The sequence below is a fragment of the Lithobates pipiens genome, unplaced genomic scaffold, assembly GCF_037356315.1.
Source record: "Lithobates pipiens isolate NorthernLeopardFrog02 unplaced genomic scaffold, aLitPip1_a1.2 Scaffold_18, whole genome shotgun sequence".
In the NCBI taxonomy this organism is placed as follows: Eukaryota; Metazoa; Chordata; class Amphibia; order Anura; family Ranidae; genus Lithobates; species Lithobates pipiens.
In genome coordinates this window covers 53,891,836-53,917,615 of record NW_027507758.1, presented here as the reverse complement: position 1 = coordinate 53,917,615, position 25,780 = coordinate 53,891,836, and the positions used below count along the sequence as shown (strand labels likewise).

At 43.9% G+C, this 25,780-nt stretch overlaps 1 protein-coding gene across 1 annotated transcript in view; it reads right to left on the bottom strand.

The window, feature by feature from the left end:
- Positions 1–24,592, bottom strand: part of HAAO (3-hydroxyanthranilate 3,4-dioxygenase) — a 94,945-nt gene extending 70,353 nt beyond the window's left edge. Inside the window, exons 1-3 of the mRNA XM_077485676.1 lie at positions 24,418–24,592; positions 21,334–21,412; positions 4,758–4,841 (exon numbers count right to left, since the gene is read on the bottom strand). Of these exons, the coding sequence (XP_077341802.1) occupies positions 4,758–4,841; positions 21,334–21,412; positions 24,418–24,500 (246 nt within the window). The 5' untranslated portion in view covers positions 24,501–24,592. The remainder of the gene's footprint in view (positions 1–4,757; positions 4,842–21,333; positions 21,413–24,417) is intronic.
- Positions 24,593–25,780: the final 1,188 nt, after the last annotated feature.

The window sequence follows — 25,780 nt, the reverse complement described above, 5'->3', positions numbered from 1 at the left end:
TAAGAGGACCTGTCATGCTTTTTTCTATTACAAGGGATGTTTACATTCCTTGTAATAGGAATAAAAGTGATACATTTTTTTTAAAAACAGTGTAAAAATAAATAAAATCAAGTAAAATAAATAAGAAAAAATAACTTTTTTTTAAAACACCCTGTCCCGACGAACTCGCGCGCAGAAGCGAACGCATACATGAGTAGCGCCCGCATATGAAAACGGTAGTCAAACCATACATGTGAAGTATCGCAACGATCGGTAGAGCGAGAACAATAATTTGAGCCATAGACCTCCTCTGTAACGCAAAACATGCAACCTGTAGAATGTTTTAAATCGCTTGTGGAGATTTTTGAAGGTAAAAGTTTGACACCATTCCACGTGCGGGCGCAATTTTGAAGCATGACATGTTGGGTATCAATTTATTCGGCGTAACATTATCTTTCACAATATAAAAAAATTGGGCTAATTTTACTGTTGTCTTATTTTTCTATTCCAAAAAGTACATTTTTTCCAAAAAAAGTGTGCTTGTAAGACCACTGCACAAATATGGTGTGAAAAAAAGTATTGCAATGATTCATTTTATTCTCTAGGGTGTTAGAAAAAAAAACAATATATAATGTTTGGGGGTTCTAAGTAATTTTCTAGCAAAAAAAACAGTTTTAAACGTGTAAACACCGAGTCTGAAAAAGAGGCCTGGTCCTTAAGTGGTTAAAAGTGACTTCAAATGGAAAAGTGAGTGGACGCTAGTCTTAGCCCTTGTACACACGGTCGGAGATTCCAACTGAATGTGTCCTATCGGACCATTTTGTCAGATATTCCGACTGTGTGTGGGCCCCATCGGACTGTTTCCGTCGGAATAACCGACGGACCAACTTTTCCAACTTGCCGGTAAAATTTTCAGACAAAATGCTCCTATCGGACATACTCCGATCATGTGTAGCCTACTCCGATGGACAAAGTGCCACGCATGCTCAGATCAAATTCCTAGACCAAAGCTATTGGCTACTAGCCTGAACGTAGTCCCGTCCTAACGAAATAACGTCACCACGTTATGTACAATCGGATTTTCCGACAACTTTGTCCGACCGTGTTTATGCAACAGTTTCGGACAAAATCCGTCGGACAAAATCCGTCGGACAAAATCCGTCGGATTTGGTTGCCGGAATGTCCGACCGTGTGTACAAGGGCTTAAAGTGATTATTTATTTTGAGTTTGTTAGAATGTTTTATTTGCTTATGATAATCATATTGCAGAGTTGGGAGGCTAGGTTCTGAGAAAAAATATGTGCCCAATTAGGGTATTCTGTTCTGGGACTTGTGGTTTCACTACTGCTACAATATTAGGTTTGAGAATGATGTTTAGTTGGATGTGTATATTTAATCCATATATGTTTAGTAATGGAAACTGCTGCTAGCAAACTTTTTATTTCTGCAGGCTTAATGGAGTTATAGAATCATGTTTGAATTAATGAAAGAACATTATTTTTGGCATCTCCAAAAAGGAAATAAAACACTTTATCTAGTAGAATAAAATAAATTATTCTGTGGCTATTCATGTTGGCTGGAGAGTATTGTATCCAACCCACCCCCCCCCCCCTTTTTTGTCTCTATCCAGATGCCCAATATATGAAGAAATGATTACATCTTTTGCAAGGAAATCTTTGTTGTTCTAGCCACAGAAGATCCTGGGATAAGTCCAGAAGGTTTGCCACGCTATCATCCTGGAATGACACATGCTACTCTTCATTGAAGGTTGAAAGCCATTCCTGTAAACTTCCTGGGATGCTGAGAGGTAGAGCCATAGCCATGATGCCAAGCCAAGGCCTGAGAGTTCCAGTGAACACCATGGGAGAGATCCGAGGTGTGAGCTCGAAGACCTAGTCAAGATGATGACTTCTTTGCTTATGTGCAACATCATTTCCAGTCTTTGGAAGTTTGTTCTTTTGTACCTATTGAGAGGCAAGCCTTTATGGGGTGGTGGGTGCCTTACCCCCTGGGGGCATGAGCGGCTACAGAATAAAAGAGGAGGTATAGTGCATGAACTTCTGAATATCCATTAACATTTGTAAGTCATACAAGAGAGAGACTTTTATTTTCCCATTTTCTATTTTTTTTTTTTCTGAAGACTATTCTATTTTAATAAAGGCTGTTATGCCCCCTCCCTCTTGGTTTTTATGGACTATCACGCCCCTTCATCGCTTTCTTTATTTTTTACATGGACAAAAGCAGTACAGCTGACATTTTGAGATCTCTTGATTCTGATGTGTTTATTGTTCCTTATTTTATACATGGTTAAGATAAGTAAAACACTTATGGGGAAAATAATTTAGGTTAACGAGCAGGGCAACAGGGTTTGAAGTTGTCACATATAGAGATCGTATGTGTCCTTTTGTATACAGAAAGAAGAATCTGAACAAAAAGGAGGGACTGATAAGTTGACTTAAACATTGAGATATTATATTTAGAATATAGTGTTTTAAAATTTATATTCCATGATATTTGTTCAAGAGTTCTTCTGTATCAAGGAATAAAAATATATAATGATTTAGCTTTTACCAAATATCCATCATCATATAAAACACATGTCTTTCTGACTTCTTGAACTGTGTTGCCTAAATATTGGAAATAGGGGTGTTCAGCTGCCAATGACTCAATTTGGCATTAGAAGTTATGTTTCGAGAAATATTGCTTAAAAGACATGCGAGGTCATTGTTGACACGTATTTGATAATGTTTCGTAATAAGATATTTTGATTGATTGTTTATATAAACAAATAGTTGGCTAAGTAAGTGATGAGAGCATCCTAACAGTTGATATAGTCCAGATGATTGTGAAAGATGTAATAGGAAAATTCCATTTATCTTGTAATATGGTCAAGGTGTAGCATGCCAGCATTATGTGTATAAAAATTCAAGTTGTAAATCTGTACACCACCACACTGCATTAAGCTGTGGTCTGATAACATTGTATATATATATTGAATAAACCAGATAACGAAAGCTGATTGGCGTTGATGTCCTTCCTTGACAGGCCAACTTAACAGATCTAAAGGCCAACACTGGGCTCCCTACTCCCCTATATTGGCCTCCAACTCTCTGTGGCCTTCACTTGTAGCATTTTATGCTTTTTTGTGATTTTATTCTCTTTTCTGAAGTCTTTGGGATGATCACGTGATGCTCTAAGGTTCTCTTCGCCTTTGCCTCTTGTCTGGGCTAGGTGGTCCTAACTGATGCAGAATCCGTCACTGATACGATGACATTGGTGCTACACTGTACACCAGTACACTGTGAATGAACGCAACATTACCCACATGGCAAGTGGGGCCATGATGCACTGCGGTGTAAAAGAGGTACAGGGGACAGCTCTGGGTTGAAGGTGTTGCAGTTGCATTTTTTTTTACACAGTCTAGGTATTTTTGGAGCAAAAATATTTGCCCCAGAGCTGGGCTTAATTATAAATAAATAATTGTATCAGTGTGTGTGCTTTTTCTGCATATAGGTCATAGCTACATATGGGCAGCCATAGTCAGTCATTATATATACATGCAAGGTCTTGGCTAGAGATACACTATAATAAATCACAAAGCAAAGAATGAAAAAAAAAAAATCCGCCATAACAGCCTCCACATTCTAATTGTGACAAGTTCCCCTCAACCATCAAGAGGGTCAGAAGAAACAGCAAAAGAAGACAGCCAGTTGTGCCGCAGTGCTCATATAGTGTACAAGGGTCATGTTCATAAAAGGAGAGAGCAGGGTGACAGAGAGGTGAGCTCATCAGTCTTCCGCTTCTCCTTCACTTTCCAGTCACATGCTGGGGGGGGGGGGGGGGGGTACAAGGCCCGTATGTGTAACCTAACTGCAGCAGAGAGAAAAATCTGACCTTCTGCACAGCCAGCCATGGCCGCTCTGTGCGGCAGAGCTGTGTAAATCTCAGAACTGAATCCTTTGGTGGGTAAAACAGCTCCCTTATATGTATTTTATCTGTATATTTAGCCATTTGCCTGGAGTTCAGCTCCATAAAACTCCATATATTTTGCTAAAAGAGTAGAAAATAATCAGAAATCCCTGAGTAAAATGTCTCCACTCTCCATGCTCTCATTTCAGATTAATTTTTCTAGCAAGTTGCATTGTTGTGGGACACATTACTCTGCTGTTATTTTCAAAGCCACATAAGGGAGGAATGGCAAAACTGCACTTGCCTTACCAAGGGAAATTTGTTATAATTAAGGAAAATGAGAGATCTGTTTAATCTTAATTGCAGTTAGCAGAGGTAGAGGGTATTTATTTTTCTTGTTTGAAATTAGTTTTAATGGAAAATAAAAATCATCCAGTATGCTAGAAAAATAAAAAGGTAGATACAGTATAAGGATCACTCTGGTCAGTCCCTGGTTCTTTCGTTGCAATATGGTGGCCTTATGGTGGCTTTATACTGACCTATCATACTCATTTTTCAGTTCTGAACTCTGCCTGAATAAAATTGCCTGAAAACATGCTTATTGCAGTAATACACATTAAAACGTGGGTTTTAATGTGCAACATCATGTGCATACAGATCTATGCACAAGGTTATGGAATGTGAAATGTATATGGGTAGATTGATATATATTTTACCCAGTTTTCATTTTTATCTGTTGATTGTGGTATATAGCTATGTGCTATGTGCTATCCCAAAAACTGTTTTTTATTGGAGGGGGAAAGGGGATGCCTTTAAATATAACATATTTCCTGTCTAAAATAGGTCAAATTGTTGTGTCATCTGCTGTACCTCTCCTTCTCTGATGTGAATATCTCTGTGTTCTCCGTTTTCAATAATCTTCAGACACATGTCCCCTTCCAGCTGGTAAAATAACTAGAAAACAGGAAAATGGAAAATTCAGATTAACGTCAGAGTTTTGATTCCCTAAACCATGTTTGGGAACTTTATGTGCTTTAATCAGTCACAAGTATTGAAGCATAAATGTAAATAAAGTCTTCACTATCAGGCTCGCTGTAGTATAATTTGCAATCACTGTGTAAGGGCGACTATCATGAAAAAAGTTATGTAGCACCCTCCTAGATAAGCTGCTAGGTTTGGCTAGATAAATTTAGTCCTTTGGCTCTCCTGTAACCAGCCGAGCAGTGTGTGATTGTTTTAGCCTGCTCTGGATTCTGCAGGCTGCAGGTTTGATTGCTTCCCCCTGGTTTTTGGAGCCTTCCAGAATATAGTGGGTGGATGCGTCAAACAGGTACCATTAATATTTATGTAGTTCCAGCCAATCCCTGGGGAGGTGTGCCCAGATGATGGCTTGGGAGTGCATAAATGGTTTGGAACCACAGAGAGGGGTTCTTTTCCCAGGAGGAAAGGTTCCCATCCAGAAGAGCTGCCTGCACTTCCCGGCTATCCTGCGGAGGGTGCAGCCAGTCTCATTGAGGCCCCAGTTGCCTGAGCTGGGGAGCCTATCCTGCTACAAGATTTTCAGGATTTCAAGAGGAGAGCCACTGAGGATCTGATCTGAGAGATTTACAGGAGTCTGCCTGCCGGAATCTGGAGGAGACATCTAAGCCTTGTGGACACTGAATACAAGGATCTAAGTGACTGTTGCTGTTGTTAATCCCTCTTGCATTGAAAAAAAGGCTTTCCTAGCCTGGGATGTTGCTAAAGGTTCCCCAGTTCTGTTCATGTTATGCCCTACTATTTAAGGGTCTAAGTTTAGTTTGCCAGATAGTAAATGTTCTGGCTAGTTTTTAGAAGATCCACTGATCCCTCTCTAATTCTGGAGTTGCTGCACCTTTTCTCTTCTGTCACTGGGTGGCACTGTTGCTATTAGATCGACAAGGGCATAGGAAGGTAAGATTATGAATGGATGTGGTGTCTAAAGCCAATTGGCAGGGGTTTCTTTAGTCCCTTGTAGTGCTGGGACAGCATATTTATTTGGGTGGAGTCAGGTGATCAGGGTTCTGTGCCATCTGGATGCCTGTTTGGGCGGATGTGTGTTATGGAGATAGCCAAAGGTCGAGGTAACAAGCAGGTAAGGATAGTCCAGAACAAGCCAAGATCAGTAACTGGAATCAGACGTAGAAGACACAGCAAGTCGCACACGAAAGCCAAACACACAATATTGATGAGCAGAGCTGGCTTGCAGTGTACAGGTTAATATAGAGTTCCTTGATAGGGGCTGGGGTGGAGCCATGCTTTGAGGAGAGATTACTTAAGCAGCCAGGTGAGAGTGGCTGGCCTCTTAAGCAGAACACATAGAGAGGTAAGCAGGCAGACAAACATTACTGCATATACATGACAAGAAGCCTGTGGCCTATCCCGGAGACACCTGTCTGCCTATTCAGGAGCAGGATGGGCAGTGTAGGGTTGTGAGTGCAGGACTGGCATCCAACCGAGTTACAGATGTTCAGCCGGATGGGGAACCAGCTGTGGTCGGAGATAATAGGGAAGCGGTCACCACTAAGGGACCATCCACCTTGTTACCAAAGACTACTGTGAATAAGCCTGAAGTAGTACCAGAGCAGCCTTCTCACCAGCTGGGGACAGTGAAAAAGTGGGAAAGCTTCAGCAAGTGCCAAGCCAGGGACCCAGCGGGTTAGCGGGGGTGACGCTTGAGGAGTATACAGCGGGTTAGCTGTGGAATTACTCAGGGGATCCAGTGGGCTGCTGGGATCTGTGAGATAAGAGAAGAACCATACTCTGTTGCCAAATTCTATGTGTGAAATCTTTGGAAACTGTTAAAATCTTAGTTGCCATAGGAGACAGTGTTTCTGCCAATACAGAAGTTGCATCCAGCTGTAGGCTTTGAACTGTATAGCTGTCTGCTTATTGTGTCTCGGAGTCTGCTATTTGTCACTGCATCTACCTAAGGGTGACCTGGCCCTAACCCCCTCTCTCACAGTTCTGTTAAGAGACAATAAATCTCTTTTTTTGCATTCAAAAAGTGACTGCCATCCATCATTTCATCTTGCATTAAACCCACCATGCCTGGTAACCCACTACGACGTACCACTTCGTAACCCTATGAAGATGGATGCCAGCTCTCCTTGACTCTGGGGGTAACCATCAGGCCTCTAGAGGTCTGGGAGGCCACTACATATACGCAAGGGAATACTATCCTGGACACAGACATTCTGCATCCAAGGCTGCATACCCACATTCATGTGCAAGTTTATCCAATCATGGCGTAAACGCTTGTATAGCAGCATAAAGCCATTCATTGCAATGGGAGGTTCTACGCTGCACCTGTGGCTCCCTTTAGTCAGCTATTTACACTCCATGCATGCTGTACCCCATCATGTTGCTGTGCGTGTTAGGCCTAAAAGGTTATTTAGTCTTGGGTAAAATTTGAAAGAATTACAATTTCTGTCAGGTTTTTATTTCTAACAATATATCAAACCACCATACTGCACAACATGCTTAACTAACCCTGGTGAGGGATGGTTGCATGGCTTGCAAAATCCAACAATTAATTAAAAACCAATACAGCGAGAAGTAGATTGCAAAGCAAGATTTAATAAAGTCTCATATAAGCAAAAAGGTTACACCAATGTTTCAACAGCACAATGGCCCTCTTTTTCTTGTGAATGAGTAACCCTAATGCCGCGTACACACGATCAAACAAGCGGGTGGAAAAGTCCGGCAAACTGAAGTCCTCCGGCATACTTTTTTGACCCGAAAGTACGGCGGACTTAGAAAGTAGTTTTGCACTCCAATCTTCCCGCCGGACTCGCATTTTGGCGGACAATCCGGCCGTGTGTATGCCAGTCCGCCGTACTTTTGAAATGATCGGACTTTTCCCACCCGGGGAAAAGTCTGCTCATTTTTAGCGGGTCTCCAGGTATGCGGGGCCCGCATAGGAGACGTCGCTGGCCCTGCCACCTGGTATGGACTTAAAGGGGAACCCCAACGCCAAAAAAAATTGGCGTGGGGGTCCCCCTAGGTCCACATCAGACCCTTGTCCGAGCACGCTACCCGGCCGGCCAGGAAAGGGGGGACGAGCAAGCGGCCCCCCTCCTGAGCCGTACCAGGCCACGTGCCCTCAACATGGGGGGTGCCTTGGGGAAGGGGGGCCGCGCGGCCCCCCCACCCCAAAGCACCTTGTCCCCATGTTGATGAGGACAAGGGCCTCTTCCCGACAACCCTGGCCGTTGGTTGTCGGGGTCTGCGGGCGGGGAGCTTATCGGAATCCGGGAGCCACCTTCAATAAAGGGGCCGCCGGATACCGGCCCCCCACCCTATGTGAATGAGTATGGGGTACAATGTACCCCTACCCATTCACCTGTAAAATAAAGTACAAAAAAAACACAACACACAAGATAAAATAGTTTATTGCACAGCTCCGGGGGTCTTCCGTCTTCGGGGTCTTCTCGCCGGACTCCTCCGCTATCTTCTTCTAGCTCTTTTGCTAGCGGAGGAGCCCGGCTTTCTTCCTCGCCGCGGCCTCTTCTTCCGACTTCGGGGGTCTTGTCCCCCTCTTCGGTTCTTCTGCCGGGCCACCGCGCCTTCTTATAGCTCTTTTACAGGCGGTGGCCCGGTCTTCTGTCGCCGCCACCGCCGCCGCCTTCCGTTCTTCTTCTTCTTCTCCTGGAGATGTTGACTCGATGCTCTCTCCGGCCGCAATGCCAGGGACGCGCGGCGACTTATATAGGGACAAGGGACAGGGCCATCGGTTGATGTCACATGGGTTGATGTCACATGGTGACCCCGCCCCCTTACGATGTCACAGTCCCAGAGGATGCTGGGACTGTCGCCATGTGACATCAACCCATGTGACATCAACCCATGTGACATCAACCGATGACCCCGCCCCTTGTCCCTATATAAGTCGCCGCGCAGCGCGTCCCTGGCATTGCGGCCGGAGAGAGCATCGAGTCAACATCTCCAGAAGAAGAAGAAGAAGAACGGAAGGCGGCGGCGGTGACAGAAGACCGGGCCACCGCCTGTAAAAGAGCTATAAGAAGGCGCGGTGGCCCGGCAGAAGAACCGAAGAGGGGGACAAGACCCCCGAAGTCGGAAGAAGAGGCCGCGGCGAGGAAGAAAGCCGGGCTCCTCCGCTAGCAAAAGAGCTAGAAGAAGATAGCGGAGGAGTCCGGCGAGAAGACCCCCAAAGACGGAAGACCCCCCGAGCTGTGCAATAAACTATTTTATCTTGTGTGTTGTGTTTTTTTATTGGTGAATGGGTAGGGGTACATTGTACCCCATACTCATTCATATAGGGTGGGGGCCGGTATCTGGGGCCCCCTTATTAAAGGGGGCTCCCGGATTCCGATAAGCCCCCCGCCCGCAGACCCCGACAACCAACGGCCAGGGTTGTCGGGAAGAGGCCCTTGTCCTCATCAACATGGGGACAAGGTGCTTTGGGGTGGGGGGGCCGTGCGGCCCCCCTTCCCCAAGGCACCCCCCCATGTTGAGGGCACGCGGCCTGGTACGGCTCGGAGGGGTAGGCGCTCGCTCGCCCCCCCTTTCCTAGCCGGTCGGGTAGCGTGCTCGGACAAGGGTCTGATGTGGACCTGGGGGGATCCCCACGCCAATTTTTTTCGGCGTTGGGGTTCCCCTTTAAGTCCATACCAGGTGGCGGGGCCAGCGACGTCTCCTTCACGGGCCCCGCCTACCTGGAGACGCGCTCGAAATGAGTGGACTTTACTCCGTGTGTGTGGGCGATTCCGTTCATTTCAAAAGTAGGGAGGATAGTACGGCAGACTTAGTACGCCGTATTAGTCTGCTGAAAAAGTGCCGTGTGTGGGCAAGTAGCCCGTTCGGAAAGTGCGATGGACAGTCTGGCCGGAAGTCCGCCAGACTAAGTCCGTCGGATAGTCGGCTACGCGTGTACGCGGCATAACTCAAAACAAAAGACCGAAGCATGAAGTGAGAAAATATCTGTTGCTTCCAGTTTAGCATACCAAAGAGATGATCAGGGGGCATTCAGATGCGCTCTATCTGGTCCCCTGAATCGGCTCTATGGTAACCTAGTGAAAGTACCGCCTTTAGTGCCAGGTGAGACCGGAGATTTTGGAAAGGATCGCTTGATCCAGTGGCTAATTACCACTCAAAACCAAATAGAGAATCACCTGCAGAGTACAAAAATAAATAATACTGGAGTTGGGCATCAGCCTGGTATAAGCTTCCGAACCAATGAACTTTACGTACGTAAGATGGTTTTGAAGTGGATAAACAAAATTCTAATTTTTAAACTTATAATTCAGATTTTACCAATTTTAATACATTTTGAAGGATGGCCCCAGGGCTCTCCTGTATAGTTTGTGAAAGCAAGGATCCTGGAGAACAAAAGAGTAGTAGGTAATTTTTTATGTCACATGATATTTGTGGTTTATCAAACACAAATTTTCAGTAAAAGATTCATTTTAGGTCACAACTGTGTGACTGAAATCTCAGAATTCTGGCTTTTAATCACAGGACTCTGACATTAAAAGTCAGAATTTTGTTTTGAAATTTCTTTTAGTAAGGCACCAGGGCTTGTAAAAATATGTTTGGGAATTGAAACTAATCTTCAGCCCTAAAATGATTTTTAAAAACGTATGCAAAAAAATGCAAAACTGCATAAAATTGTAGTGAATGAGTTAAGCACAGCTGCGCTATTTTCAGGAGAGTGTTTCAAGTTCACTGGTTGATCTTACTTGTCAGCTGGAATAGATCTTTAATCTCTGTTCATTTCTCAGCACACAAGAACCATTCAGCCAAAATATGAAGATGACATTTTCGGTCTTAATCAACTGTTTAATGGATAATTTAATTAGTCGATTATTCTTCATTTTTATTCTCCTGAAATCCAGCGTCAGGGCAAACTTAATTATCAAAATGTGTAAGTTATCAGTCCCAAAATGTAAAAATCTTTATGCCTGTCTTTCTCAGTTTCAGATAAATTACTAATTTGTAGTTCTGCATTTATTTAGCTTATTGTACTACATTTGCTGAAAAGTTTTACTTTAACACTAGTGGTCAGTGGCACTGGAAGACCTCAGTCATCAAATAATCAGGACCCCCTTGGTGGTCCCTGACCTAACACCACCTTACTTCACTGCTATGAACTCACCCTCATAATCCAGACCATTGTATGTCAAACTTTTATCAGTCAAGGCACCCTTTAAAAAATTTTACACAATCTTGTGGCACAACACAAAAAAAAAAAAAAAATTATTTTACATAATTCAGAAACAACCCAACGTTAGAGGTTATTTATTCTTCCAAAGCAAATATACCTTTGCACACTGGCGCTGGCTAATATTCCAATGTTTCTCTTCTCCCTGAGTTTTTCACCTTCACTCAGCTAATGTGACCCCAGTGCAGGCAGAAAGAATGAGGATGTCCTTGTTTGCCCCTACCAGGTGCCCGACGTCCACCTTATTAACCTATGACATCATTGATTATTAGGCTGCTGGTACCAAAGGTTGTAAAGCTGCGCAATAAAAACTTGTGGCTTTGTGTAACAAAAAAAGCAAGTTTGATCCACCCATGCACTTGTTGACATTTTTTGGGCACATTTTTAGTCATTCTGCCAAGTCTACCCAGAAGAACTCAGATGGCACCCAAGGGGGCCATGGCATCCTGCTTGAAAACGACTGACATATTGTAACACAAGAAATTAATGTTGTTCTTTATAGGTATTACCTTGCCTGGAATATAGTGTCTCTCCTTGAGAACAGAGATTCTATTTTTATAAACCTGTATGCTTTCCCACAAAAAGTTTTGGACAATTTGGGGAAATTTTTAGACATTTTGCCAAGGCACCCTTGAAGAATCCAGAAGGCACCCCAAGCTGATCCAGAGTGTGCTAAGTAGGTTTTCTAAAAGGTAGAGTTACCTAGAAAATCTACAGGCAGGGCAGAGTGAGGCTCTCCACATCTCCTGCACTTGGCTCTATATTAGATCACAAATACAAATGGAAACATTCTTGTGCCTAGCCTCTGGGCAGATCTGCCTCTTAAAGTTTGATTAGTGTTAGTTTTAAAATAACTGGCAATAAAAAAAAAAGGGAAACATAAATATATTCTGTGATTTGTCTTATTTAAAATGACACTAAAATTGTGTTTTACGGAAAAGTAATTTGCAAATAAAATAATTGTAGGTATTTTTTTTTTTTTGCAACACTGCAGAAACAAACACATCTAACAAAATCGGAAAAAAAGCATTACATGTGGTAAAAACAAATAAAAAATTAAATAAAATCATAGCTAAGGATCTCTCCTTCAGTGCTCACTGGAGTGGCAGGCTGTGGAGAAGAAGGGAAAGGCTAGCTCAGGCTCTTAGCGGTTCGTTGAGAGGCTGAGACAGTTGCGGATCCAGGCTTCTGGGTGGATACCGACCATATGTTTGAGATCTTTTCAGAACCTGGACCGGCTTTGTGATGTCAGCCAACAGTGGGCTCATAGGAGAAGTATGACCAAAATAGTTTTGTCCATACTCCTTCTTTTAATAATAAAGGCGTTAAACTAAAACATTTTTATAAAAAAAAAAAATAAAATAAAAACACTTCTGACAGAACCTAGCTGGGAAACAGTAGCAGTGAAAGCATACAAGGCATGCCCAAGGTATTTTGAAAAAATATATTTTGGGTGTCATACACCAACAGTATTTAGATGAAAAGGTCTGAAGGTCTTCAATGGTTAAAGTATACTTAAAATAAAATTATTAATAGAAAATAATACCAAAAAAAATATTAAAAGAAAAGCATGTCATCCTCCCCTCTGGCCTAAAGAATCATACACAAAAAAATTATTAATTATAGGCCCATTACTAGGGAAGAGCCAAACACCCCTCGGTTCGGTTCGCACCAGAACCTTTGAACGGACTTTAGAACCCTATTAAAGTCTATGGGACTCGAACGTTCGAAGTCAAAAGTGCTAATTTTAAAGGCTAATATGCAAGATATGCAACAGAACAACACCAGCAATAAGGGGTATCTTCAGGTGTATACTGTGCAGGAGGCACACAACACCCACTTTAACTCCTGCAGATGCCTGTATTACAGAAACAGAACACCAGTAACAAGGGGTAGCTTCAGGTGTATACTGTGGAGGAGACACACAACACCCACTGTAACAGCGCTAGGCTCCCAAGCAAAAAGATACTGTCCCTGCCTATCTTGTTCTTTCCCTGCAAGCCAACACACTACACAAGGCCGCCGTGCTGGCGGCCTTATATAGTGCGGGGAGTGTACTAAACCTCCCTGAGCTATAATTGGCTCTCCTCGCTGCCGGCAATGTGATTGGCCAAGCATGCGGGGTCACAGTGCATACTTGGCCAATCATGAGCCAGCAATGCACTGCAATGGCGTAGTGCATTGTGGGCCGTTCATGCCACACGAATTTGGTGTGAACGGTTCATAAAGTTCTGAATTTGCCAAACAGTCGAACATGCATTTGAGTCGAACACTGAGCTCATCCCTATGCATAACCAAGTTGTGAACTTTTCTCTGGTTGATAGGAGACATACATCCCCTTGTCAATAGATAAATAAAAAAAATAAGTGCAGTGCTAGACCTACCCAAATTAATAAATAAACGAAAATAATGTGCAAAATACAAAATGTGCATATAAATTAGTAACTACTGTAAACAAGCACAGTGACAAACAGGATTCAAAATCCACACACGTGTCTTCTTTCTTTAACCACTTGCCTACTGGGCACTTTCACCCCCTTCCTGCCCAAGCCATTTTTCAGCTTTCAGCATTGTCACACTTTGAATGACAATTGCGCGGTCATGCTACACTGTACCCAAACAAATTTTTTATCATTTTCTTCACACAAATAGAGCTTTCTTTTGGTGGTATTTAGTCACTGCTGGGTTTTTTATTTTTTACCAAAAAAAAAAAAAGAAGACCAAATATGTTGAAAAAAAAATGTTTTTCACTTTTTTTCTATCAGTACATTTTGTAACTGAGTAGATAATTAGAAGCAAAGTTTGGGACTTTATATGAATTATGCAGCCAGGGAGATTGCATGATATAAAGATGTCTGGCAAGTAATACATGTTTGTGACCATTGCTAATGCATAGTAACAAGGTACATACAAAATAAGGTAAATGGAAAAACTTTAATTCCGGCACATAATATATTTTATATATAATAATAACACATTGGTATAGCAGCACAATGGTAACACAATAGTAGCATTATAAAATGACCAGACTCATTGATATGTGTCCCCACAATGATAAAAATATAATATATTCAAATTGGTAGGATCCAAAGAAAAGCATAGACTAGATAGTATATGGTGGTAGTACAAAGAGCATCAAACAGTTTGACGCGTTTCGTGGCTGCACTACCACTCTTCAGGAGCAGATGCAATATAAGTGTCAGGTTGAGGACAGTCTCCACGATGTCCCGGTTGCTGACTTCCCTGACCTGGATGAGGCCGACGAGGATGGCGAATTTCATCCTCATGTTGCGGATTGGGACTGACGGGTTGATCACCCCGTCGGGGAGAACCATGAAGCCCATGGATGCCAGCTGCAGCCGCCATCCCCTTACCCGGCGACTGACAAGGAGGAGGGGAGAATAAAGAGGAAGAAGAAGAGGCTGCCTTATCAGCCAGTGGAGCCCGAGACTGGTGGGGTGGTAATGGAGGGGGTGTGTGGTAATAGCCCGGGCAGTGTGGATTAGGCAGTGCCTGTCTCCGCAGGTGTGTGTGTCCAATCGCGGTGACTCAGCCCGTTATCTGGAGGATCCATACAGAAGACAGCAGAGCCTGTCTGTGCCGGGAGGAGGAGGAGGACGGGGGAGGATGGCCAGTGACAAGCTGCTGGTGGGGGTCAGCTGCCCGGACAGAGATCCCCCGGGAGGATCGGGCTCCATGGTTCTCCCCGGCGGGGTGATCAACCCATCCGTCCTCATCCAGGTTGGGGAAGTCAGCAACCGGGACATTGTGGAGACCGTCCTCAACCTGACACTTATATTGCATCTGCTCCTGAAGAGTGGTAATGTAGCCACGAAACGCTTCAAGCTGTTTGATGCTCTTTGTACTACCATCATATACTATCTAGTCTATGATTTTCTTTGGATCCTACCAATTTGAATATATTATATTTTTATCACTGTGGGGACACTTATCAATGAGTCTGGTCATTTTATGATGCTACTATTGTGTTACCATTGTGCTGCTACCCTGTCCCCCCAAAAATAAGACCTAGCATCACACTAGGTCTTATTTTCAGGGAAACAGGGTATACCAATGTGTTATTATATATAAAATATATTATGTTTCGGAATTAAAGCTTTTAAATTTTTTGCCTTATTTTGTATGTACCTTGTTACTATGCATTATCAATGGTCACAAACATGTATTATTTGCCAGACATCATTATATTGTGTAATCTCCCTGGCTGCGTGATTCATATAAAGTCCCAAACTTTGCTCCTAATTATCTAATTGCCAGGGATGGAGGTGCATTTTGATGTCCTCATATAAAGTCCCAAATTCTTTGTTCTCTCCATTATATCACTCCTACTGGGGATGGAATCATGTGCCAAACGTGGTCTATATATCCTATTGGGTAGAGTATAGTACTGTATATATCTAGCACTGTGAAGACACATATCAATGTGTCTGGCGAAACTATGATGTCATTTTTGTGTTACCATTACGTTGTTATGCCAATTTGCTACTTTGTATTACGTTTTGGAATCTATGTTTCCTTAGTTTTATTGTACTAAACTGTTTATACTTCATTATGTCTTAATATAACACGTATGTTCCCAAATATGGTTTACCCACCAGACATCATTACGCTCTGCTACCTTCCTGGCTACATGATTCATATTAAGTCCCAAACTATGCTTGTAAACCACTTAACTATCGGGGAGTGGTCTCTGGACATGGCCAAGGCCTTTAATTCTGTGGACTGGCAGTATATGTTGGCAGTTCTACGACACATGGGCTTTGGGGACGTCTTCATGACTTGGATCTCCTTACTATACAGTAACCCTCAAGCGGCCATAAAGATAGGCACCTCAGTTTCCTCTCAGTTTCCTGTGGGTAGGGGCACGCGCCAAGGGTGCCCGCTGTCCCCATTTTTATTTGCACTCGCGATAGAGCCCTTGGCCATAGCATTGAGGAGGTCATCCGAAGTGGGGGCGTTGGAGGTAGGGGGCATCCGGGAATGCATTGCACTTTACGCGGACGACATTCTTCTTTTTTTGCGTGATGCAGGGCCGTCATTGGAAGCGGTGTTCGGGGTGCTTGACAAATTTGCCACGTTCTCCGGACTCCGAGTTAACTGGGAGAAGTCCACAGTGATGGCTATTGACTCGGGTGCCAGGGCTCTTGCATCCAGCAGGGTCCCCATAGCTTGGGTGGAGGAGTTTAAGTATTTGGGGATACATATATCACCCCGAGTGGGGGACTTTATGTCTCTTAATCTTCTACCATTATTGACCAGGGTCAAAGTACAACTGGAGGCATGGAAACATCTGCCGCTGTCTCTGATTGGTAGGGTTAACCTACTTAAAATGAAAATCCTGCCGGTTTTTCTCTACCTTTTGCGGAACACTCCGATTTGGATTCCCTGTTCTTTTTTTCGACGGGTTAATAGTCTTTTTAACTCCTTTTTATGGGCCGCTGGACATCCCAGGATAAGTTTGCGTACTTTACAGGAACCCTGGGGTCAGGGCGGATTGGCGCTACCTGATCTTTTCAAATATTTTATAGCGGGACAGATGGTGATTGTTAGGCGCTGGTTGACGAAGGACGCTGGGGACTCAGCGACGGTATTGGAGGCAGCCCGTCTAGGGTCTTATGAGAGTTTGTCTTATCTAGTCTATAGGGGCCCACAGACTGCCTCACCCTTGACCGCCTCCATGCGAATGACAGTACGCGCGTGGGATAAGGCACAGGCTTTGATGAAAACAGAGGCAGGGAGCTGGTCACAGGACACCCCTCTCTGGTTTAATCCCAGACTGTCTCCTTTTGGTGCGATTCCGGATCCAGTAATTTGGGCCAGAGTCAGCATCAAACAATTGAAACATATAGTGGGGGGGACAAGGCTGTACACGTTTGATCAACTAATGCCCCGTACACACGAGAGGACTTATGTCCGACAGACTTCCAAAGGAGTTCCGCCGGAGTTCCGACGGAGTTCTGACAGACTTTTCGGCCGAACGGACTTGGCCACACACGATCACACTAAACTCCGACGGATTCGAACGTGATGACGTACGACCCGACTCGAATAAGGAAGTTCATAGCCAGTAGCCAATAGCTGCCCTAGCGTCGGTTTTAGTCCGTCGGAGTAGCATACACACGAGCGGATTTTTCGAAGGGGACCGGGTCCGGCGGAGTTCCGTCGGGAAAATTTGAAGCATGCTTCATTTCTAAAGTCCGTCAGACTTTTGCGAAGCTAAAGTCCGTTGCAGCCCACACACGATCGGATAGTCTGACGGACTCGGTCTGATGGACTTTGGATGTTGAAAAGTCCGCTCGTGTGTACGGGGCTTAAGAGAAAAATATACCCTCCCTAATTGGTATTTCTTTCGCTACCTCCAGTTGAGGCACGCCTTCCTTACTCAGTTTGGTTCTGATGCTTTGGAACTGGGTGTGTCTCCCCTGGAGAGCATGCTGCGAAGGGAGGACCTGATAAAACCCCTCTCTGCAGTTTATAAAGAACTGTTTATGGAAAGGCCAAAAATGCTTACAAAGTGTAGAGACACATGGAGTGCATTGGTTACGGATTTCGGGGGGGAGGATTGGGATGATATGTGGGATTACCCATTTAAGACGCTAGTATCAGCCAGAGATAGGCTCATTCAATTTAAGCTTTTACACAGGGTGTACTATACCCCGGCAAGGATAGCTGGGATATATGGCACAGATGCGGCGGTGTGCTGGCGCTGCCCGGACAATCATGCTGACTTCGACCATGTGTTCTGGCGGTGCCGGCAGATACAGGTATTCTGGAAGGGGGTGACACACACTATACAGACGGTGCTTTCGGTGCCGATTCCTGTTACGGTAGCGATCTGTTTACTCGGGCTGGTGGAGGAGTTGGCGCCCAGAAGGGCACAAAGAATTATGATTTATCCTTCTTTGTTCTATGCCCGTAAGGCTATTCTGTTGTGTTGGAAGAGTCCAGAGCCACCCACGGTGTCATTCTGGAAAAGTATAATTAACAAATCACTACCAATGTATAAAGCTACTTACTTGAGCAGGGGATGCCCTAAAAAATTTGAGAAAGTGTGGCAATGTTGGCTAGATGCTAATGGTACTGTGAATTAATCCATTGTGTTGGGGCTGGGGTTTTTGATTTTAGGTTTGCTATGCTGGGCGGGGGAGTGATATGAGTATGATATTTTTCTGTATGCGGGTTGGATGGTACTGTTATGGATGTCTTAGACATGTAATATTTGTTATAGTTGGAAATATGGAATGTGATTTAGTATTGGTCGGAAGGCTGCACGGGGGATTAAGGGGGGGGGGGGGGGTTGGTATATGTGTGTTGTACTGTGTGTGTTGATAAAACTGTCAATAAATAAAAATTTACAAAAAAAAACTATCGGGGAGTGTCCTCAGTTTTTGCCCTTTTTGATTTCTTTGTAACTAAGTCGTTTTTCGCCTTCACTGATGTGCGCTGATGAGGTGGCACTAATGGGCACTGATAGGCTGAACTGATGGGCATTGATGAGGTGGCACTTATGGGCACTGATGAGGCGGCACTTATTGGCACTGATTAGGTGGTACTGATGAGGAGGCACTAATATGCCGCACTTATGGGTACTGATATGTGGCACTGATGAGCACTGATAGGCGGCACTGATGGGCACTGATGGGCACTAAGAGGCGGCACTGGTGGGCACTGATAGGCAGCACGGATAAGTGGTACTGATGGACAAGCCTGATGGGCATTGATTGACTGCAGTAATGGGCATTGATGTGCAGCACTCATAGGCGCCATTGATTGCCAGAATTGACTGGCGTCGTTAATGGGCACTGATTAGTGGCACTTTTGGGCAGTGGTGGGCACTGATTGCTGCCACTGGTGGGCACTGATCATTGGCCTTGGTGGGCACTGTTTTTTACACTTTTTTTTTACTATTCTTATTTTTTACCACTGTCATATGACGGTGGCCGGGCAGCAAGCAGTTAATTAATATTCATTATCAATGCACAAGTGACATTTTTAATTGTCATCTCCATTCTATATAAAGGTCACCATTCTCTAGTATTTCTACTCCACACTCATAAAGAGTGAGGCTCACTAGGGCTGAGCTGCCTGTCTGACCTGAATTTTGCTTGGTTGGCAAATGGTCAAACTAAATTGGTGTTCAGCTGAATCAAACCTCCAGTGGCAGCAATGACACATTACTGCTTATAGTACCACTACTCAATGTAACAGCTGCTCCTCTGGATGGTTGTTAATAAGCCACCAGCCTTCAAAAAAAGGTCAGAAGTCACAGGCCTTTCTCATGACAAAGTCGCTTGAAGTAGTTAATATCAAACTGGAAAACAAATACTGTTCTTTAAGGTTCTTCTAGTTTCTCCATAGACAAGATAGCCAAGACAATAAATTAAGAACTCATTGATCTATCCTGATACTACTTTCCTTTATCTGGAAGGCCAGAAAAAGAAGAGACAAATAATGGACAGATGTAATTGTCTTCTCCTTTCATTTTATTCTTTGTTTTTCTTACTTTTATTTATTTATTTATTTCCCTCGTATAAAATGTTTAATTTATGCATTTTTTTGCACGCAATTAAAAAGACAATAAAACAAAAACACTTGTACTGTCTCCCAGGACTTTTATTTGACAGCTACCAGCAAGGGAGTTTTAATTTCTTTATTGTAGCTATAATAAGTAAGTAAATCTGATTTAAATTGAAAGGAATTAAAAGAGAAGTCCGGGTTTAAAACCAAAATTAAGATTTATACTCACTTAGGTGGATGCAGCAGCGATCTGATGTTGCATCTGTACCCCGCCCGCTCCAAGACCAAGAACAGAACGATCAAAGTCTGCTGAGCACTCAGCTCTCAGTCTGTCAGTCACCAGCTCTCTTCTCTGCCCCTCCAGCACTCACTGAAGTGCTGAACTGTGGAGGGGGTGGGAGCGGCAGACTCATGCTCTCAGCAGCTCTCTCTTGCATCTACACTCCTGTGATCCCCAGCTTTGGCTAAATTCTCCTTTAATGACATTTAAGCCAGCCATACAGGGATTGAACTTCAAACTTTGGATGGTTCAGCAGGGACTGGAATCAATCCATGCAAGGGCAGGCTGACTGTATCGTAAGTCGATCCTTCGATTGACTTGGGTACAACCAGCCTGTCACATTCTAGAAAGAAACCTATTTTTTAAATAAAGAACTTTGAAGCAAAATAAGGGTCAGTACCCATCTGCAGCCTCGCATTGCCCATCAATGCAGCCTGATCAGTGCCCATCTGCAACCTGATCCTGATCAGTGCCTATTTGCAGCCTTACCATTGCCCTTCAATGCAGCCTGATCAGTGCCCATCTGCAGCCTTACCATTGCCCATCAATGCAGTTCGATCAGTGCCCACCTGCAGCCTCCCCAGTGCCCATTAATGCAACTTGAGGGGTGTCCATCTGCAGCCTCACCATTGTCCATCAATGCAACCTCAGAACAGGGATCCCCTGTTTACTCGGTGGCCACTGTAATACGAAGTCCTGCATTCTATGATAAAGAGAACACTGGTCCAATGCCGGGACATGTGATATCTATCATAGGAGTTGGTCCAGGAGGCAGGACTTCGAATTACAGTGGCTGCCGAGTAAACAGATTTCTGTTCTGTTTAATCCGGTGGGGTTTGGCCCCCTTCCCCTCTGAGGCAACCTAGGTAAAATATTAGCGTATAACACACACACATGATTTTCAAGGGGAAAGCCGATAAATATGGTATTTGATCCAAAGCCATTATAGTTTCCTTTGAAAACAAACGTATTATATTTAATACAATATATTATGGCAATACACTATAAGCCCTTGTACACATGGTCGGAGATTCCGTCGGAATGTTTCCTATCGGACCGTTTTGTGTGTGGTCTGCATCGGACTGTTTTCTTTCCAACTTGCCGGTAAAAATTGCCGACAAAATGCTCCTATCGGACATATTCCGATCATGTGTAGCCTACTCCGACGGACAAAGTGCCATACATGCTCAGATCAAATTCCTAGACCAAAGCTATTGGCTACTAGCCTGAATGTAGTCCCGTTGTAACAAAATAATGTCATCCCGTTATGTACAATCGGATTTTACGACAACTTAGTCCGACCATGTGTATGCAACATCACTTCCGGACTTCTTCCAGAATTAATCCGTCGGAATTACTCCGACGGATTTGGTTGTCGGAATCTTCGACCGTGTGTACAAGGGCTAAGAGTAAAGATGCAATATTACCTCTTCTCCTTCCTCAATGTGATAATCTTTCCTTTGGTTTGGACCTCCGACAAACATTACCTTCAGCTGATCATAGTGCCTTCAAAACAAATATAAAAATGTAATGCAAAAAATATGACCCGAGGAATGCTCTTATAATTAGCAATGTTCCTTGTCTCCCCTGAACTCCCCTGCACTTAATTGTTAGGCTAAAGTTGTATTCTCCATTGCCGCTGTCTTACCTTCATTGTGCTCATATCCAAATTACATCTTGAGATACTCAGATACATCAGGCATAAATTATAAACAAGATGATAGGAAAAAACTGCATCCAGACCATTATAATAGCATAGTTCTCAACTATCGATCAGGACTGTCCCCGTTTTGGGCTAAAATAGGACTGTTTTTCATCAAATGTGATAGATATCTAGTACTAGTAGGATGATCTATATAACAGTAATGTTTTATCATTCTCAAAGTGTATGTCTAGGCAAAATTAAGAAAAAAAAAACACAACAACATTTAATATACATCTCTCCAATACCTGCACATCCCCTTTGTTCCGTCTTTGTGGCGCTAACCTCCGAAGGAGCCACTTAATGTGTTGGGTCCCCTGTTCCTGTGCCCACACCTCTGAACAGCACTACTCACACTGACACACCTGGCTGGGTGGAGTTTTTTTATTGCAGGTAGCTGTATATACCCCCCCAAAGGCTCAAGGTGTATAGCTACAGCAACTGATTAAGTAAGGCTTGTGTAAGTAATCTTATATATGCGTTTTTTTTTAATCTGTGTAAAAGAGGCCTTAGGCCGCGTACACACGGGCGGACTGTTCGCCCAACCTTGTCCGCTGAACAGTGTTTGGGCGGACAGTCCGCTCGTGTGTGGGGCTTCAGCGGACAGTTTCAGCGGACAGTTGGCCGAACAAGGTCTTACGGAAATTCCGAAAAACTGTCCGCTGAAACAAGGTTTCAGCGGACTGTTCGCTCGTGTGTAGGCTTGTTCGGCCAACTAAGTCTCGCGCATGCTCAGAAAGGATTTCCACGTCGGAAGGTTGCATTGCAGTGTATTGGACGTCGAAATTTTCGATCCGTCGTGCGTGCCGAAACGTCATCGCGCACGGTTTCAGCAAACTGTTCGTCCGTCGTGTGTGGCCATGTCCGTCCATGCTAAGTTTGAGCGGACTGTTTGCCGAAACTGTTGGACGGACAAAGTTGGGCGAACAGTCCGCGCGTGTGTACGCGGCCTCAGACAAAATGCAGAAAACCAGGATCACTGTTGTGATTATTTACAGCAGAAGTCGATCTGCGGGTGCTGGGCATTGGATGTCTGCTGACACCAGCCGATCGTCAGGCAGAGGCACAGGTCGGAGATCTTCCTATGTAAAAACAAGCCAGATCTCCGTTCTGACAAGGGGGAAGGGATGGATTCTGTGTCCATGCAAAGCAGGGAATAAAATCCATCTCTTCCCCTAGTAAAAGCAGCATATACAGTACACAAAAACACTGGCTAGGCACACAGTTAACCCTTTGATTTCCCTACATTTGAACCCCTTCCCAGCTAGTGACATTAGTACAGAAATAGCTGATAGATTTATGTAATTTTTAGGTAATTTTTTTATTATTATTATTTTACTAGTAATGGTGGTGATCTGCGATTTTTAGCAGGACTGCAACATTGTGGCAGACAATTTGGAAATTTTTTACACTTTTTTTTGGGACCATTGACATTTATACAGCGATCAGAGATCAAATTAGCCACTGATTACTGTATAAATGTCACTGTTAACACTAGAGGGCGATCAAGGGGTTAAGTGTGTTCCCTGGGAGTGTTTCTAACTGTATGGGGGCTGGACTGACTGGAGGAGGAGAGAGATCACTGTTACTGATCACTAGGAACAGAAGATGTCTCTCTAACTTCCCTGTCAGAATGGGGATCTGTCTGTTTACATTGACAGATCTCCGTTCTGGCTGTTGTTCCCATGATCGCGGGTGGCTGGTGGATATCGCAGTCGCTCACATCGGGTCCCCCACCATACAGCCAGCGCAAACCCTCTACGGCTTCTTAAAGGAGCTGACGTACATCTACGGCAATTTGTGGGAATGTGCCGACCTGCCACCATATAACGACGGTGGCTGGTCGGCAAGTGGTTAAATTGTTCGGCTTTTTTGTTTACAGTGGAACCTTGGCTAATGAGTAATGTGATTAACGAGCATTTTGAAAGAAGGCAACTTTTAAAAAAAAAATCTGACTCGGTTTGCGAGTGCTGTCTCGCAAAGCGAGCAGAATTCAAGCTAATGGGCTGTGCAGTACTGCATTTGTCCAGAGGTGCGGAGCCACCGGTGACACTCGAAATGGTTCGGAGCCGTTCGGAAATACTTGGAATCACTCGGAAATACTGCATTTGAGCCTTTCCGAGTTCAGCCAAGCTGTCCCCGAGTATTTCCGAGGCTCTCCGGTGCCCCCTACCTCTGGCCACATGTGGTATTGCATGCAATATAAGTCAATGCGGACCTAATTATCTTCGTTTCCATTGACTTCTATGGGGAAACTCGCTTTGATATGTGAGTGCTTTGGATTAAAATCATTCTCCTGGAACAGATTATGTTCGTAATCCAAGGTTCCACTGTATTTATAATAAAATAAAACATAGAGGTGATCAAATACCACCATGAAAGCTCTATTTGTGGGGAAAAAAAGGACATCAATTGTATTTAGGTACAGCGCTGCATGACCGTGCAATTGTCAGTTAAAGTAGTGCAGTGCCATATAGCAAAAAATGGCCTGGTTATGTAGGGGAGGTAAATCGGAGGTCAAGTGGTAATGTATGTAAACTGCATGAAAAGGAATGTCTAAAATGAGCGCTAAAACGGCATAAAATCCATGCATAGTCACATGTACAAAGGGCAAATACTTTAGTTTCACTTTACAAACATTCCTTGCCATAAAACATGGACTGTTGATAGACACACACACACACGCACACACACACGCACACGCACACAAGTTTTATGCATCTCAATTTTATTCTTTTACACCAAATCCATTTTCACGCACAAATTCAAAACCTTCATTCTTATTGATGACGGAAATCGCTGTACTTACATGAGTTTGTTGCATACAGGTGGTAAGAAATCAGCTTTGTTCTTTTCTATCCATTTGGTTACATTAATTGGCTGGAATTCCATGACCGCAGGCAGAACTCCTTATAGCTCAGTTTTGACTCACAGATTGGACAGGCAGTGTGGAATCTGGTCACTGATCCTGGAATTGTAAAGACCACTGCATGTTTACTGAACAAAGGTCAAAAGAGGCAAAGGTAAAGGCAGACAGAATCATACGACTTGCAGAATAAAAAGACGGAGAGATCCATCGAGTCTGCCCCTTTTTTATTTTTTGTATTTATCTTCAAATTTTTGTCTGAAGATAAATAGATGTTTGTCCCAAGCAAGTTTATATTCACTTACTATAACATCTGCTGGACGTCTGTTCCAAGGATCCACTATTCTTTCTGTAAAAAAAATACTTTCTAGGCTCAGGTTTTAATTTTTCCTCCTGCTACATTGAGATCATGATCCGTGTTCTTGATTTTAGCTGCTGGTTGATAAGGCTGGATTCACACCTATGCAGTTTTGGTGCTTTTTTGCATTTTGCCGATTTGCACTACAGTCCATTTAACATGGTTTCCTATGGAACACGTTCTGTAGTGCAAATCTGCAAAATGCAAAAAGCACTAAAATTGCATAGGTGTGAATCCAGCCTAATACTGTCCTCCAGAACCTTATTCACACCCTGACAGCCCGTTCACACCTGAACGTTTTGTAGCCCTACGCCTGAAGCTACAAAACGCTGGAGGGGAAAAAATCCATTATTCTCAATGGAGATGGTTCACATCTCCACTCCATGTCGCCTGAAGCCCTACGCCTGAAGCTCAAACAAATTCCGGACCCTTTTTTGTCGCGCAAATTGGGCTGATTTGGGCGTTTTCATTCCCATAGAAACTAATGGAAACGCTCGATTCGAGCGTTTAGCGCGACAACGAGCGTTTCTACGGGCGTTTTGACGCTGTATCTGCTCAAGAAAAAATAAGCAGATGAAAAATATTTTTCCTATTGGCTGGAAAAAAACGCCGAAGTTAAAAAACGCTCGTTGTCGCGCGTTGTAGTGTGATAAAACGCTCGTTGTCGCGCGTTGTAGTGTAACAAAACGCTCGTTGTCGCACGTTGTAGTATGACAAAACGCTCGTTGTCGCGCATTGTAGTGTGACAAAACGCTCGTTGTCGCGCGACAAAACGCCGGTAAAAACGTTCAAACACGCTACGCTCAGGTGTGAATGCAGCCTCAATCTGGATACTCAAGTAGCACGGTCCCCTTGAGGACTGCTTGGATTTACCTGCTCAACTGCATCACCGTGACCCTGTGAACCTTCCAACCAGTGGCGGCGCATCCATAGGGGGGGCATGGGCAC